The following is a 15,510-nucleotide window of genomic DNA, read 5'->3' as shown; positions in this document are numbered from 1 at the left end:
TCCTGCTCCAAGTGCTCTACTCCAAACCCTTCAGTAAGATAGCTCAATTTATACAGCAAGAACAAAAAGTATTAATTACATGAGATAGTGAATGCTGAGCTCAAATGGCTTTATATTTGATGACTGAAGAAAATTCCATTGCCCCAAAAAACATTTTGATTGGAACAGAATTACAATTTAGAAGAGACCAATGCCCAAAAAAATCTTTTATGATGGCGGAGAAGATAAATGGAATTTCAGGGGATAATCTGCCATTAGAGGAAAGAAAACAGAGCTCATACTCAAATGGAAGAATTACAGAACAGCTCACATACATTTTCCTTAAACTAATTAAACCAGTGTTAATGGTAGAGGGAGGACATAGAAAAACTATAGATGTCTGAAACTTAGTTTTAAATTACTATGTCGGATTCTGTACAATCTCTATAGAAAACAATATAGATCCTAATATATACAAGGGAAATAAAGTATCCGGCCTTTTCCACAAGGAACCATGAAACAAAAATTATGATCTTTCTTCATGAATGATTCAATGCTTACAATAAATTCAGAAAGACTTTGTTAAAAATAAAGCTATATATAAATCCAAATATCATAGAATCTTCCAATCAAAAGTTCCTGCTCACTAGGGCCTTTTTTGTTTGCATTCTAGCACTAAATTTACAAAAGTAATGCATACAGGGTTTGAGTCACATGACATCCTGCTCCAAATCTAAAATGCAATGCTATGTGAGCAGATGAACTGGTGTAAATTGGGGCATCTCCCACTGAAGTCAAATGAACAATATTACAAAACAGTTCACATGTTAAATCCATACATGAATTAGTCTCTTATTTGTACATTGATGGATGACCCATGATGAGACCATGTTAATGATTTGTCTAGGTGATTGTTCAGAGTAAAGAAAGTTTGTTGGTTTCTCACAGTGCAGATCATCAGGAGAACATGAGCTTGTTACAACTGAAAGATGTTTCAACAAATTGAGGATAGAATATCATTCAAAGTAGTATCATTTCCAGTTGGATCAGAGGCACCCAGTCTGTATTATTTTAGTTAGACTCCTTATTTACAAGTCTAATGTGTTTGAAGCTTTCAAGTGAAGGGCAGACAGTTCATAAAATAGAGCAAGCAAGCTTTGATGGGCTTGTCTTACTGAGCTCACTGTGGGACAAAAGGTTTGCAGCAGTTCTACTGAGATAACTCTTCCAGTGCACTAATGAATAAGATGTAAAGTGTACTGTACATGCTACATAACACCACAGTGGCATCGCAGGAGCAAAGAAAGGGATTCTTTCTGTCCCAAATCCACTAAAACAGGCAGTTAGTAGCACCCTCCTTTGCTCTGGTAGACAGCCCTGTATTTGGTGAAGTTGTTTACAAACCACATGACATTCATCTGGGTACAAAGAAAAATCATATACTTATGAAGATGTGTAACTAAAACACTAAAGTGATAAAACTCTTTAGAGGGGTATTAGCAGGGATTAAGCCCCACTTTAGTAAGTAATGGGACTGAGGCAAGATGGGTGAGTGGTATATTAAAGTTTGTTTATTGTTCTGGCCTAAAATCCTCTTGATATTTAATTTAAGAGGCGTTTAGTGTGTTTTTCTGCCAAGTGGATATCTTTACTTTCTCAATGAATGATGTATATTTGTGGTCAAACTCATACGTTTTCTCATATTCAGTGCATCTTTTCAGCTAATAGACTGCTCTGCTGAGCTTGGTATTTTATCATTGTGAAGAAGTGCTGAGGCAGTTTTTTTTTTAGGAAACTAACTTGATTCTGTTACTTGCATTTCTGTGCACTGGATTTTACTGTATTTATTGCTCCATTTTGTTGTTTCTGTTTTCCCTACGGCTTGATGCATGATTAAGTTTTATATCTTGTTTCCAGTGGTGAGGTCCTTGGGTTTTATTCTCCAAAAATAGGACGGTGTATTAACCAGATTACAGGTTAGATTCGGCCCCACCTTACCAGCCATGATGTCTCCCTGCAGTAGCTATTGTTAATGCAGCTAGTACAAGATAGGTTCACCCACCAGGAAGGGCGGGCTGTTTTTTCACTGTGGCCTTGTCTTGTGAATTCTGCTGGAGGAGCACAGCTTTACAATCAGGCGAAGGCTGGCGAGGGGATGCATTTAATCAGTACCACTGGCTGCACCATCTCCTAAATCAGCCCTATCACTCTAGACAGGCATTGCGCAGTCAAAGACCCTTGCCAGGGTTGCCACCTTTGAAGCTAAGCTATCACTTTCCTTAGCTGAATCTGGTTCTACAAGTTTTCAAACCATGATGATGATGATTGCAAACACAACCGGAAAGCTTTAAGACAAAATGCAAATGCTGTATATGGCTTCTTTGGATTTATAAAGCTCCCTCTCATGTGTAGCAGCTTGTCAATATGTGTAGTATGATGTAATGGATGATGTAATGGAGAGTATACAGATATTAAAACTGGCTCAACAACAGCTGAGATCATATGCACACCTGACACAAATGATCGAAGAAAAACTATCAAAACATTCCATTCAGAAATCACATCAGAAACCTGTTGGATTATCTATATACTTTCTTGTGTAAAACAAAGGTCAATATTCACATACATTTCCATAAAAATCCTGAAGAACAAAGTTGTATCTTCCTAAAACGTAATACACCATTCATTTAAAAAAAAATACTATGAAATGCTAAAGGCAAATTTTTCTTTTGATGTAAAAGAAACAACATGCATAATTCTAATCCTAATTCGCTAACAGACTTGGCTCAGCCTAATATTTACTTACATAACTTTATTTGTGAGAGTTCTTGAACACATTAAAAAAAATTAAGAAGAGTTGAGCTTTGCTGCTGGGTTTATGAAGTCTACACTTCTGTGGGGGAGAAAAATGAGATTTCACAGCGATATGGTCCAAAATTAGATTTGCAAAGTGACAAAGATAGATCTGTGTCCCTAGATTATCTGAATTTTATACACTGATAAATTAAACTTTGTAAGTGATTATATGTGCCTTCCATCAACATAATTTACTAGATTCATCAAAAGGAGAAGCAGTCATTGTTTTCCCAATTATTTTAAAGCATTTTCCCCCTAAAAAATGAAAAGTAATAAATGTGATTATAATTCATGGAAGTGAGAGATTCAGATATAACTGGTTTAAATTAGACAGAGGACTGTCCACTGAGTGGGAGAATAGACTTTTAAGTCCTCTGCAGGGATGCAAGACAGACACTAATGTAATGACATTTTATGTACAGAAAAGATATTGCTAGGGCAGGAATGGATCTTGCACATCATTGTGGAGAAAAATTCACATTTTGCAGGAGACTAAGGAAAATTTTCCAGAGCAGGTTGATTAAGAATTATGGCAAGTGTTTGCAACTACTCAGGGATTTACAATTTTAGAATAAATCCTTGAGAGATAGATTAGTGAGCAGAAAGCAGGTCAAAGGTGCATGGTAAATTCATTTATCACATGACTTCACAGTTTACCAAATTCGTTTCATCTTCATCTAGGTGGTAACATGAACTTATTAAAATGAATAATTAATCAGAACTAGTCCTTGAAATAGAACACAGTAAAACATTATGTTACAGAACAGAAGAGAAGCTTTGCCTCAGCCTAAAGTTTCTACTTGGCTAAGCCAGAAGATAGAATTCTTCTAAAATAAAATAAATAAATAAATGTGATTTATTAAAGAGCAATATGTATTGGATCACGATAAACCTGTAGCCTCTCTAGTATGACATTATGGCATACTGAGTTTTATATTTGGTTTGAGTTACTCAGCCTGTAGACTTCAAGGTCTGATGGAAACAGTTTCAATATTTTTCACATTTCTAGTAACAGCATTTAAAAAATAGACTGTATTATGGTGGTGTTCTCTCTTTAGATCAAATAAGTGGCTGTAATAACAAATACTCCTTATAATATCCTCAGTTCTGTATCTGAGGGCAACTAGAAACGTCGGATAGATTCACAAACAACAATGTAACTGTTACTTTAGTTACAATGAGAAGATTTTTGAGTAGATAAATATAGGGATTGCTAAGTGGCTGCCTACATTTTTCCTCTGCCACAAGTACAAGTTCCTTCGTACACACAGTGACTAAAGTCAGCTAATATAATATTCTTCAAAGGCAATGAATACTCCCCAGTCTACATAGTTTACCAAATATAAAGAATACAACTTCACTTGAGTTCCAAGTTGATTCTGGACAACAGAAGTTCTTTAAAAAAATATCTTTGCACATTAAATAGAGCTGAGGTAGCACTCTCAAGTAGGATGGATTTACAAATCTCAGTATTCACCACCAAACAGTAGGATTTTGTTTGTCAGGCCGCAATTCAGCAGAGTACTACTATATGCATATTTAATAAAGGTGGTAGAAAAAATGCCAATAGTTTTCCAACAGAAAATGCAGTGTCATTAAAATCTAAAATGTGTTGCAGGAATGTGTCAATTTAGATTAAATCTTTGATGGAAACATTTTGAAAGTAGTCATTTAGACTACCTCCTTTGGATTCATTTAAACTTTTCTATTATTACATTTTTATATATTTAATTTTATTATAATGTTTCAGCATTATCAAAATGAAATTATTAGTTTCAAATTGAAGTTTTTCCATACGGTCAGAATTTTCCGCAGGACAGAAATTCCATTTTCTGACTAGCTCTAGTATTTACTTTAAGCACATGCATAAATCACACTGAATTCAAGGTAAGATCTCCTAGTTCATATTAAAACTACAAATTGCCTGGTCTTTAATGGATTTTACCTCATGTGTTAAGATGAGTTAAGAACACACCTTTTTTTCCTAGTGAAGACAAAGCCACACAAAGCTTTTAGTCATACTGAATTACCTTTCATTTCCCAGTAGCTTCATCAGCTTTAGGCTACCAAAACCCAGGCTTCCAGTAGCGTATGCTATGGGAAACGGCATGTGTGTATCTTTCAGTAGGATATCCCTCAACATTACACACAGATTTGTCATTTAGGAATTCAACCTATAATGCATCCATCCCGATATGCCAAGATTCTAATACACCTAATTCTCTAGGTGGTCAGTCAGAAAAATCTGCAGGTATTCTAGAGATAGGACTGAAGGAAACAAAAACCTACTGTATAATTAGAAATCTTGTGTTAATCTGCAGTTGCGTGAGCATTCTCATACTGGTTGGTTGAATAACATTGCAGTCTTCTGGTCTCCTATGAACCTGCTTGATTCCAGTAACCACAAGCAATCACAGAGTTTGTGTCTTATCTACAGGATGATGAAGCAAATGGTAATTTTTTGCTTGTCTGTCAATGTACTGAGAAAAAAAAGACTACACAATAACGGACAGTTTTGATAACTGTAATACAGCAGATGAACTCTAAAGTAGAGTTAAGGATTGAAGATTATACCACTATCTGTGGCAAACCATTCTGTCATTTTTAGGCTGCATTCTAAATTCAGAAAGATAGGCCATGACTTTATGAAAAAAAGAAATATTGTATGAAGTGCATCTCCTGTGAATAGACTGGCAAAGGTTTTTCCAGAATGATTAGTGAATTCAGGTAACCTGAGAAATTAGAACTGGGCCTGGTCTTCAGAGGAAGGATACTCAACACTTTCTGAAAATCAGGCCCCTTTAAAGTGATATTGGGCTTCCAAAAATTAAGGTACCCAAAATCATGAGTCACATTAGAACACCTTGACTAGTATGTTTATTTCCGTAGGAAGGGGCTTTTAAAAACAACATGCTGAATGAAATCAAATTTAAAATAAAACAAACCAAAAAAAAAAAAACCCACACCACAATAACTTTTACTTGATTTTAGATTTGTAGACATACATAAAAATCACATCACAATCATCACCAGCCTCCCCAGAAACAGACACAAAGTGGCTGCTTAAGACAGGACAGTGAAACAGGAAGTGTCTTAATGAAAACAAATTGTCATAGTACAAAGAAAGAAAGTTTATTTGAATGCCCAGTATTGAAACTCAATATAGAAGACTACTCACTCTACACTTTCCACAGTATGCATCCGATGAAGTGAGCTGTAGCTCACGAAAGCTTATGCTCAAATAAATTGGTTAGTCTCTAAGGTGCCACAAGTACTCCTTTTCTTTCTGTACAGAGAGCGTGGGTGTAACTAATTGTATAGCAGGTCAAGATAGTCCAGTTAGTACTGGGTAGTCTTTAGATCAGTTTATTTTGAATAATAAACAACATCTACCAACCTTTCGCTAGTTCTTTCCTTAGTTTCAAGACAGCATCAAGGTCACAGTCAGTAGTAGCATATGCATGAGGCACAGTAGTTTTAGATTCTGTTAATCTCTTAGCAATAACTCTTCGGATGTTGCTGGCAGGGACTTCTGTGAATGTACCCTGAAAGCAAATATTTTGCATATTAAATACAGGGAGAGAACACCCACACTCCTCTGCTGAAACAAGAGTAGGGCAGTAATGCTTTTCAGTTGGTAGCTTTTGTTCACTTACAACAAACCTCAACTTTAAAAAAGCATTAACATGTAGCTAGTATTAACATGCCTAAGATTAAATTTAAATAATTTGAATGTTCTATTCTTAATGAAAGATAGCAGAAAGAAAAATCCTATTCAGACCAGCAAAACAGGTTATACAGAACCAAGGAAATTAATGCAGTACAGTATTTGTTTTATCTTACTCCATAAAGCTGAAGTGTAAGAAAATGAAGGCTGAAAAAAAAATCTGAATATTTGCTCCATTGCACCACGCCTGCCAGGTTTAAATCTGGATAAACACAGAGATTCTAGGCACAGTACTATAACATGTTATACAAGTACTTGATCTTCAGCACATAAAGGAAATCAAGATGGGTGGTCCATACAGACAGTACTGACAAGTAACTATCTTCTTTAAAGAAAATTCCACAGTCATATACATTTGGGGTAAAAAGTGTACCCAATTTCTATTATTCTGCCCATATTTCTTATCACTGATAAGGAACAAGATAACTTCAGTTTACAGAGTACAATGAATCCTACTGATCTAGCAAATTACTCCACAAATATCAGCCCTGGTTCTCGGCTGGTGAAATCAGCATTGCTGTATTACACCAGCTTAGGGCCTGCAGAGTACAGTTATGCTAAACCTTTATTTTAGAAGAGAACGGTTAGTAGAAGCTCTGTTGAGCTATAGATTTATCAGTCCCTTCAGTGGTTGCTTAAGACAGGTTTCACTGTACATCCGTCTCCTTTGTCATCAACCTGCCTTTCCTGCCCAATTCATTCAGTCATGTCGCAATTCAGCATTCACAACCTTTTCATGAAAGGGAACTATATTGCAAGCAATTCCTTGTAATGCCAATGAAAATATCAAGCAGGAAAAACAGGTGGATTTCACAAGAAATACTCTCTGAAATTATACAGCATATACACTGTGTGTTGAATACAAATCACAGTGTGTTCTGATATAGCTGCAGGCAAAGCACTTTTTTATCATGACAGAAAAAAATATCTAGACCTGAAATTTTATTACTTTTTTTAACCTTACCAAAAAAAAAAAAAATCTACATTATTTACTATGGTTCATCACAGAATACCAACCATTCTATGACAGGTTTCAGAGTAGTAGCCATGTTAGTCTGTATTCGCAAAAAGAAAAGGAATACTTGTGGCACCTTAGAGACTAACCAATTTATTTGAGCATAAGCTGATATATGCATTTCCACTGCATGCATCCGATGAAGTGAGCTGTAGCTCACGAAAGCTTATGCTCAAATAAATTGGTTAGTCTCTAAGGTGCCACAAGTACTCCTTTTCTTTTTGCAAACATTCTATAACTCTTATAAATTGTTAACAGGTACCAGACCTGAACCTGCAGCTGTACTTCAAAGTTGGTTCTAGAACCAGAATGGTCCAATTTCACAGATCCGATCTGGAAGCATTCCGGCATGGTGGAATTCTCCCCAAAATAATGGATCTTTCAATATTTCTGCCATTTAGGGTCCAACTATTCAGAGAAAGGCTCACAAGGTTTTGACATTTTATAAACACAAACAATCCTTACTCAGCCCCAATCCTCTAACCAAGAGGTGGGCAAACTATGGCTTGCGGGCCACATCCGGCCTGCAGGACCGTCCTGCCCGGCCCTTGAGCTCCTGGCTGGGGAGGCTAGCCTCTGGCCCCCCCTGCATCCATGCCACCGCACGGGCAGCGCAGCTGGCTCTGGTAGGGAGGCGGGACTGCAAGCTCCTGCTGCTCTGAGCTTCATGATAAGGGGGGCGGGGGGAGCGGGAGGGTTGGATAAGGGGCAGGGGGTCCTGGGGGGCAGTTTGGGGACAGAAAGCGGTTGGATGGGGCGGACATTCTAGGGTGGGGGCAGTCAGGGGACAGGGGGCAGTTGGATAGGTGTGTTAGTCCCGGTGGGGCCTGTCAGGGGGTGGGGGTGTGGATAGGGGTTGGGGCAGTCAGGGGACGGGGAACAGGGTGGGTTGGAAAGGGGGTAGAGTCCTGGGGGGCCTGTCAGGGGGTGGGGGTGTGGATAGGAGTCTTGGGGGGCAGTCAGGGGACAGGGAGCAAGGGGGTAGGATAGGGGGTGGGGTCCGGGGGGGGCAGTTTGGGGCGTGGGGTCCCAGGAGCAGGGGAGCTTGGATGGGTCGGGGGGTTCTGAGGGGGGCAGTAGGAGGGGGTGGATAGGGGTCGGGGACCTGGCTGTTTGGAGAGGCACAGCTTTCCCTACTCAGCCCTCCATATAGTTTTGCACCCCGATGTGGCCCTCAGGCCAAAAAGTTTGCCACCCCTGCTCTAACCCTTGCCTAATCCAACTCCATGCTTCTTACCTATATTTATTTTTAATCCATGCTTATAGATTTTTGCACTCACATGCCTCTTATTATTCAGAGATTTCAACGTGCTATACATATAATCAGATGTGTGTAATGTTTTACTGTACGGGTAAGGGAAAACTTAGCCATTGTGGCCTTATGTAGTCTGGGGGGGGGGAAAACTCGGTGGAGGAGGTTCCCCAATTGGGTTAGCTCAACTGAGGTAAAAATGAAGATCAACTTTGATCAAAAAGACCACTTTAGCACAACTTAAATGCCCAGTTAGCATCAATTTAATGTCTTCAGCAGGTCAAGATATAGCCATGTCATGCTAAATGTGTTAAACTGTGTTTGCACTGATGTTAAGTGAGGTTTTCAGTCCAGTTAAAGTAGCTTAATTGAACTAATTTAGTTGGGGGGTGGGGGGAAGAACCTTTTTCTAAGTGTAGATAAGGACACAGCAGTTAAGTGACATGCCTGTGGTCACAGCAAGTCAGTTGCAGAGTTGGGGAATAAAACCCATGAGTTCTGAATCCCAGGCCCCGTCTCCAATCGCTAGATAACACTGACTAAAATGAAGTTCAGCATATTTGTCATGATTATTATTATTTATTTAAAATGAAAAGATGTGGCATTATTTACTTGTAACTGAATGCAAGTTGCTGCTTTAACAGAGTTATTACCTGTGCTGCAGGCTGACCTGGTATGGAAATTGGTGGAACTGCAGGCCGTGGATAAACAGAGGACACAGTTGTTGCTTGTGGAGCCAAAGGCACTACAGTAGGCTGAGTAGGAGCTGGAGAAACCATAGGTCCTGATTCCGCAGCTTTGCTCTTCTGTTTCTGCTGCAGAAGATTGAGTGCATCCCTGTTGATTAAACAGTAATATGAAAAATACTTAGAAAGAACAAAGCATAACAACAGACAAAAAAAGAAATACTACAATTTCAAGAGTCAACTCTAATGAGCAGCTTCTGGCTATTAAAATTCTGGATATTAAACTAAAAGTTAAAAGGCAATTTTTTTTAATCAATAATAATTTGCAAAAAGAAAACTCCTAGGAGCATAAAGAAACACCATAAATATTTATAGATTATTCATCCGTGCCATGTTAGGATTTAAATCTGCAGCAGCACAGGGCAGTTGAGAAACAGGAGTATGTTTATCATCATTAAAAGACAACAGTGGCTAAACTATACTGTGCATTGTACTGTCAATTCTTAAAATGAAGGTGTTACGGGAACAGATGAGATGTGCATTCAGACTATATTTGGGACACAGCAAATAAAACATAACATTTATATGTTAAAATAAATGATCACATATACATAACTGCATTACTTCTAAACATTGAAAAATAGACCAGTTATAAATCATGCTAAGATTATGTCATAGAGGATGTGGAATCAGTGACTTCCAGAGACCTCCGTGACATTTTACACTGAAGCCCTGGGACGGTGAGGCTGGAGCAGTCAGCCAACACAGGCCCCCATAGCTCTCACCCGCTGCAGGCTCAATAGTTAAGTTTATTTATTTATTTTCAAATGTAATACCCCACTGCTGAGACATTAATGAAAAATAATAGCTACTATTTTTATATGTTCTAGCAAATATGTACTGTTGTTTGCTGGTTAGCTCTGACACTATTTCAACAGTTGTGTCAACATCCTTAATGACCGCCCTGCACCTTTAAGCAAGCGGATGTTTGGCTAGCAGGCCATGGTACAAACAAGACACAGAACGGGTAAGTAATTTGCCTAAGGATAAAACAATGAGTTAGTGTCAAAACTAGAACTCTGGAATACCTTGCTCCCAGCCCTATGTTTGGTCTACTAGACCATACAGCTCTTTGATTAGGAAATAATAAAGTTTCACATCTCTTTACTCTGATATAAGTGTGTATTTGTGAAAATATGCTTTAAAAACAAAAGTGTGAAGAGCTTCCCCTGTGAGTGAAGGGAACAGTGCTTTATGGCTGGGGTGGGGGAAGAGATGAAAACTGCTGCAAAAGGGGCATCCCCTGGGAATGCAGGCTTTGAAAAGGGGCAGCATGGTGCCTTGAGCCTTCCTTTTTACATGAACCAAGGTTGAAGCAACTCATTATTTAAGTGTAGGGCGGATGTCAAGTGTAGGTACTCCACAGGAAAAGTATACAGTGATCGGATAAATGGCTTGGAAAAGGACTTAAAAAGAGAAGTTCATGAAAGGAACGAATGGAGGGCAGTTGGGGATTCCTATGGTTGGTATGGCAGGGAGCCAACCCCCCATTCTTATAGCTCACATTAACCCTCCTATGGGACGGGGTGGGGGGTGGGGAGGAGGGATTAAGGTCCCGGCAATGGATTTGTTGGCGGGACCCGGAGGGGAAAAGAGAGGTAGCAGGTAAAAGCCTTCCCTCCCCCCCGCCCACCCCCCCGAGTAATTATGGAATAAACATGGGGTTATCTACACTGTCTACTGTTATCTGCTAGGTCGTCCCAGACGTCTAATAATAAAGTTGTGGCCTGATTAAACCCATGTCAAATGTCTTCAGTCTTTCTTTCGACATACCCTGTCAATAACACAGGTGTACAAAGATGCTTTGATACAAATATCATTTGCTGAAGTACCTAAGCATAATATGGTGAGCTAAGGAAGCAGTTTCACCCTTAAGAAAGAAAGAATTTACTTACTTTTGCAAATTAAACTCATACTTGAATTTCTTTTAAAATCAAACACTTATTTAATATAGATCCTCTACTAGATGAAAAACTTTTACTGAATAAAATGATTTTTAAAGAAAAAACTAGACATTTTAGTTGAGAAAATGGTCACAAAGAAGACACAAAAAGACAAAGGGAAATTATTTCTGCTTTTTAACATGGCAGTAATAAGTATTTAATTAAAACCATCTGGTTATTGTTGTTTGATTGATTTCTTTAGATTTTAAGTGTACAAAAATATAAAACTATTAGGAAAACAGATCTTTATTTTTAAATTAGAAGATTCATTTAGAAGTCTTTAGATCCTGTAAGTGCAGCACATTAAATTTCTTATTACAGAATCTGTGCAATTCAACTGATTAATAAAAAGACACAGTAGAACACCAATTTATTAATGCCACAGGGTACAAACAAAACATTCTTAAGACAGGGGCCTGCAAATAAAGCTGGCCGGTGACACAAGGCCTCTCATATCAAACTACTATAATATTTTAAAAAAAATAAGGTTGGCAGCAACACTGCTTTTCTAAAACCCATTAACACAGCACAGAGGGGAAGCAAATCTTACGACAGGTAAACCTATTGTCAAAACAGCAAACATTCATTGGTAAGCACACATTTTCCTTCCCACCACATGTATTAGAGTAATTGAATATTCCTTGTCAAAATTGTTACCACATGGAGTCTGCACAGACTGGCAACTCAGAGTTACACTTCACTACACCACTATAATAAGATGGCCCAGATACTTAGAAACCTTTCAGCTAATACTTTCAGTGTCTCCATGTGAAGTACTAATTTAGCAGAAGCTCAGATTTAGGAAGTTTTCTGCATAATTCGGACACCTTTTTCTCAAATGCAGCTGCCTACTTGTATAGTTTACAGTTTAAGTAGACAAGCTGAAACAGAATATCCTAAACAACCGTATTTAGAAGGCCCAATTCTGCAAACCTGAATAAATGAACAAAACCTTGCAGTACATGGTGCCCATTGGGGAGCACGCTGGCATCCCTGGTGGTGGTTATAAAGTACTGTGCTGTTCCTCAGCCACCTCAGTTTCCTTCTGCTGAACGTCAGAGTACAAGGATGGATAGAAAACTCAGGCTGTCTACACTTAAATCGCTACAATGGCACCGCTGCAGCTGCACCACTCTAGCACTTCAGCATAGCCACTCACTACAGCCATGGGAAGGGTTCTCCTGTTGCTATAGTTAATCCACCTCCCTGAAAGGTGGTAGCTAGGTTGACAGAATAATTCTTCCATCAACCTAGTGCTGTCTACAGGGGGAGGAGGTGAGGTACGTTTAACTATGTCGCTCAGGTGTGTGGATTTTTCGATGTAACTTTTTAGTGTAGACCTGGCCCCAGAAAGAGAGAAAGATGGTCAAAGAATGTTAATATACTGAAAGAGATACCCTGCAAAGAGTGACGCTTTCTGTGCTTCATATTTTATAAAAATAACCTACAAAAACTGTAGTTCTTCAACACGTTGTAGTCAGGGTGGATCTCACTGTAAGTATGTGCCTCATGCATACAAGATCAGAATCTTTTGCACAGCCACCTGGCTCCTGTGCTAGTCATCCTTTCAACATGAAGAACATCCCTCGGGAGACGCAGATAAATGCAGATGTATCTCAGGATCTTGCCAGGCTCAGTCATGATGCTAGTGTCAGTACCAGGTTTCTTTTTCTGCCCATAAGCCATTCCATTCCTGTCCTTGGAGAAGTGGGGTTTTATGTACTCTTTCTAGGACTTCCTCTTATGCTTGGGGTTATGCTTGATTTGGAGTTATGCTCCATTTGGCTCTGTGTTTTGGTGCTGACCTTCTGCAGAGGCGCTGACTTTATTGCCTGAGATGCCAGCACCAAGGCTGTTGGTGTTGTGGGTTTCATGGACGTTGAGGTTGTCAACACAGAAATCTCCACGGCCGACTCTGTCAGCACCAGCATCACGTTTTCATGTCCCCGCACCCTCCACCGAGCCCAGGGTATGGTGTGTGTTTGAGAGCGCACTGGCCGTTGGTCTCATTCTGTCACCTTTGGTTCCAAAGTGACCCACATGAATTTCTCTAGCAGATGTAACTTGAACCCAGCAGCACTGGATTTGTGGGTAAATGAAGAGAAGGATTTGTATACAGAGCATCATCAGGGATGTGGCTCTCCCCTCAGCTGAAGAGGCAACAAATATGTCCATCTTTGATAGAAATCAGTCAATCACAAGACCAATGTGGTTTGAACCATGACATTTCAGAGTCCACCATGAAGCATGATGCAAAGTACTTCACCCTGCTGTACAGGTGTGAGGGGAAGGTGCATGTCATGAACAGTTTTCTCTCTCTTTTTTCTCCAGAACATCTAAGTCAAGGAAAATGGGAGTTTTAAGGTAAGTTTTCTTCACAGACTGTAGCCGGGGGAAAGAAAAAAGTTAAATCTCTAAGGAGAGTAGTGGGTTGAACGGTCACTACATTCGGTCTCAAGCAGCAAGAGGAAGGGCCACAACTGCTCCACTCTTTATGGCTTCGTGCCCTCACACAGGTGTACAAGGCAGCACAAGGTGCATGTGCAGCCCCAATGGACAATGCTATTCAAAAGGTGCAGTCTTGGACACACGAGGTGCATGTGCAACTGCCATGGGATCCACACTGACACACACTTGAAGAATACCTATTCTCTCTGGCTTTTGTTTACTTTGATGACATGGTTTTTATTTCATCCTTAAAACCAGAAATCCCACCTGCAATTTGGCCTGAAAAAAACCCAACAAGAGATAAAAGCTAGGTTATACTTTTAAAGAACAACCTTGGGTACAGAGCAACACAGAGCTTTCCAGCATAAACAGTGAGGGTCTAGTCCAGTGCAAATGAAGTCAGTTGGGGTCCTTCTATTGATTTCAGTGGGCTTTGGATTTAGACCCTGATTGTGTAGGCTGTGCACTCTTTAGTCTGATGCAACCTGTTCCATGGAGTGTTGCTCTGTTGAGTCTGAGCTGGGTCACCACCTCTTCTCCAATCCATTTGGGCACAGAAGGGGAACAACTTCTGAATTGCCCTGACAAAAGGCAACTGTAATTGGCCATTGTGTGTAATTACTTTTTGTCTCCCCTTCCCTAAAATCTCTCCCTAAATCAAGGAGTCAGTTTAAGAGTCCAGAAAGTATAAGAGTTCCTTGATTGTGTTTTCCAGTGTGATGTACTCACTGATCATTTACTGCCATATCGTCTCTGCTAAGCAAACCAACAACCACCTATCAGCATAAACCTAACATTGTACCACTTACAGAGTTGCAAGTTGATAGTTATGGTGAAAAACAACAAAAGCAGTTAATTATTTGACTTTTCACATTTGGAGCAAGCTCTTTTTAAATCCAATATAATAAAGCCATTAAACTTTTACATCGTAATCTAATAAACGCAAATTACCATGTACAGAACGAGCAGTCAGCTATTTAAAAAAATCTAACTAGAAAGATTGTAATGCATGTTGCATTCTCAATAGACATTTTATTCATACAGATACAGAGATGGAGGCTGAAGTAGTTTTTCCATTATACACTCTGATTTTCATGCAATAAAATATTACTGAAAACCATTCTATACAGCACCTGATGTCTGTGTTTTGCCAGACTTTTGATACATTTACAGCACTGCGTAAATGCTTAATAAATAAATAAGTAAATAATAATAGGCTGAAACATGCATATTGTGTTTAATGTACTAAAAATTACTTTAGTGTTTATCTTCCTTTAGAAGCCACAACCTTGAAAAAATTAAATTGGTTCCCTGTGGCTTGCATGGAAAATGTGCGACTACTGATCAAGGACAGCTTGTCAATTAATTATACATTGGGTATTACTATTTAGTAAAAATTAAAAATTGTGACAGAATTTTAAAATGACTTGCATCCTGAGATTTATACTGAAATGCAAATTTTAAGGATAAAAAAGTTACAAATACTTTGCACTTGTATGGTGTCTTAACATAGGCCTCAAAGCATTTTTACAATGCAAACAATA

The 15,510-nt window shown here is 38.9% G+C and overlaps 1 protein-coding gene across 4 annotated transcripts in view; it reads right to left on the bottom strand.

Annotated features, from left to right (window-relative positions):
- PDHX (pyruvate dehydrogenase complex component X) overlaps nt 1-15,510 on the bottom strand; it is a 97,965-nt gene that overhangs the window by 30,119 nt on the left and 52,336 nt on the right. For all 4 annotated transcript variants that reach the window (XM_073347928.1, XM_073347930.1, XM_073347927.1 and 1 more), the window contains 2 exons: nt 9,483-9,666; nt 6,233-6,380 (listed from right to left, as the gene is read on the bottom strand). In XM_073347928.1, the coding sequence (XP_073204029.1) occupies nt 6,233-6,380; nt 9,483-9,666 (332 nt within the window). The remainder of the gene's footprint in view (nt 1-6,232; nt 6,381-9,482; nt 9,667-15,510) is intronic.

This window comes from Lepidochelys kempii, chromosome 6 (genome assembly GCF_965140265.1).
Source record: "Lepidochelys kempii isolate rLepKem1 chromosome 6, rLepKem1.hap2, whole genome shotgun sequence".
Taxonomy (NCBI): domain Eukaryota; kingdom Metazoa; phylum Chordata; order Testudines; family Cheloniidae; genus Lepidochelys; species Lepidochelys kempii.
Note: the sequence above shows the minus strand (reverse complement) of the source record. Positions and strands in the feature narration are given on the sequence as shown.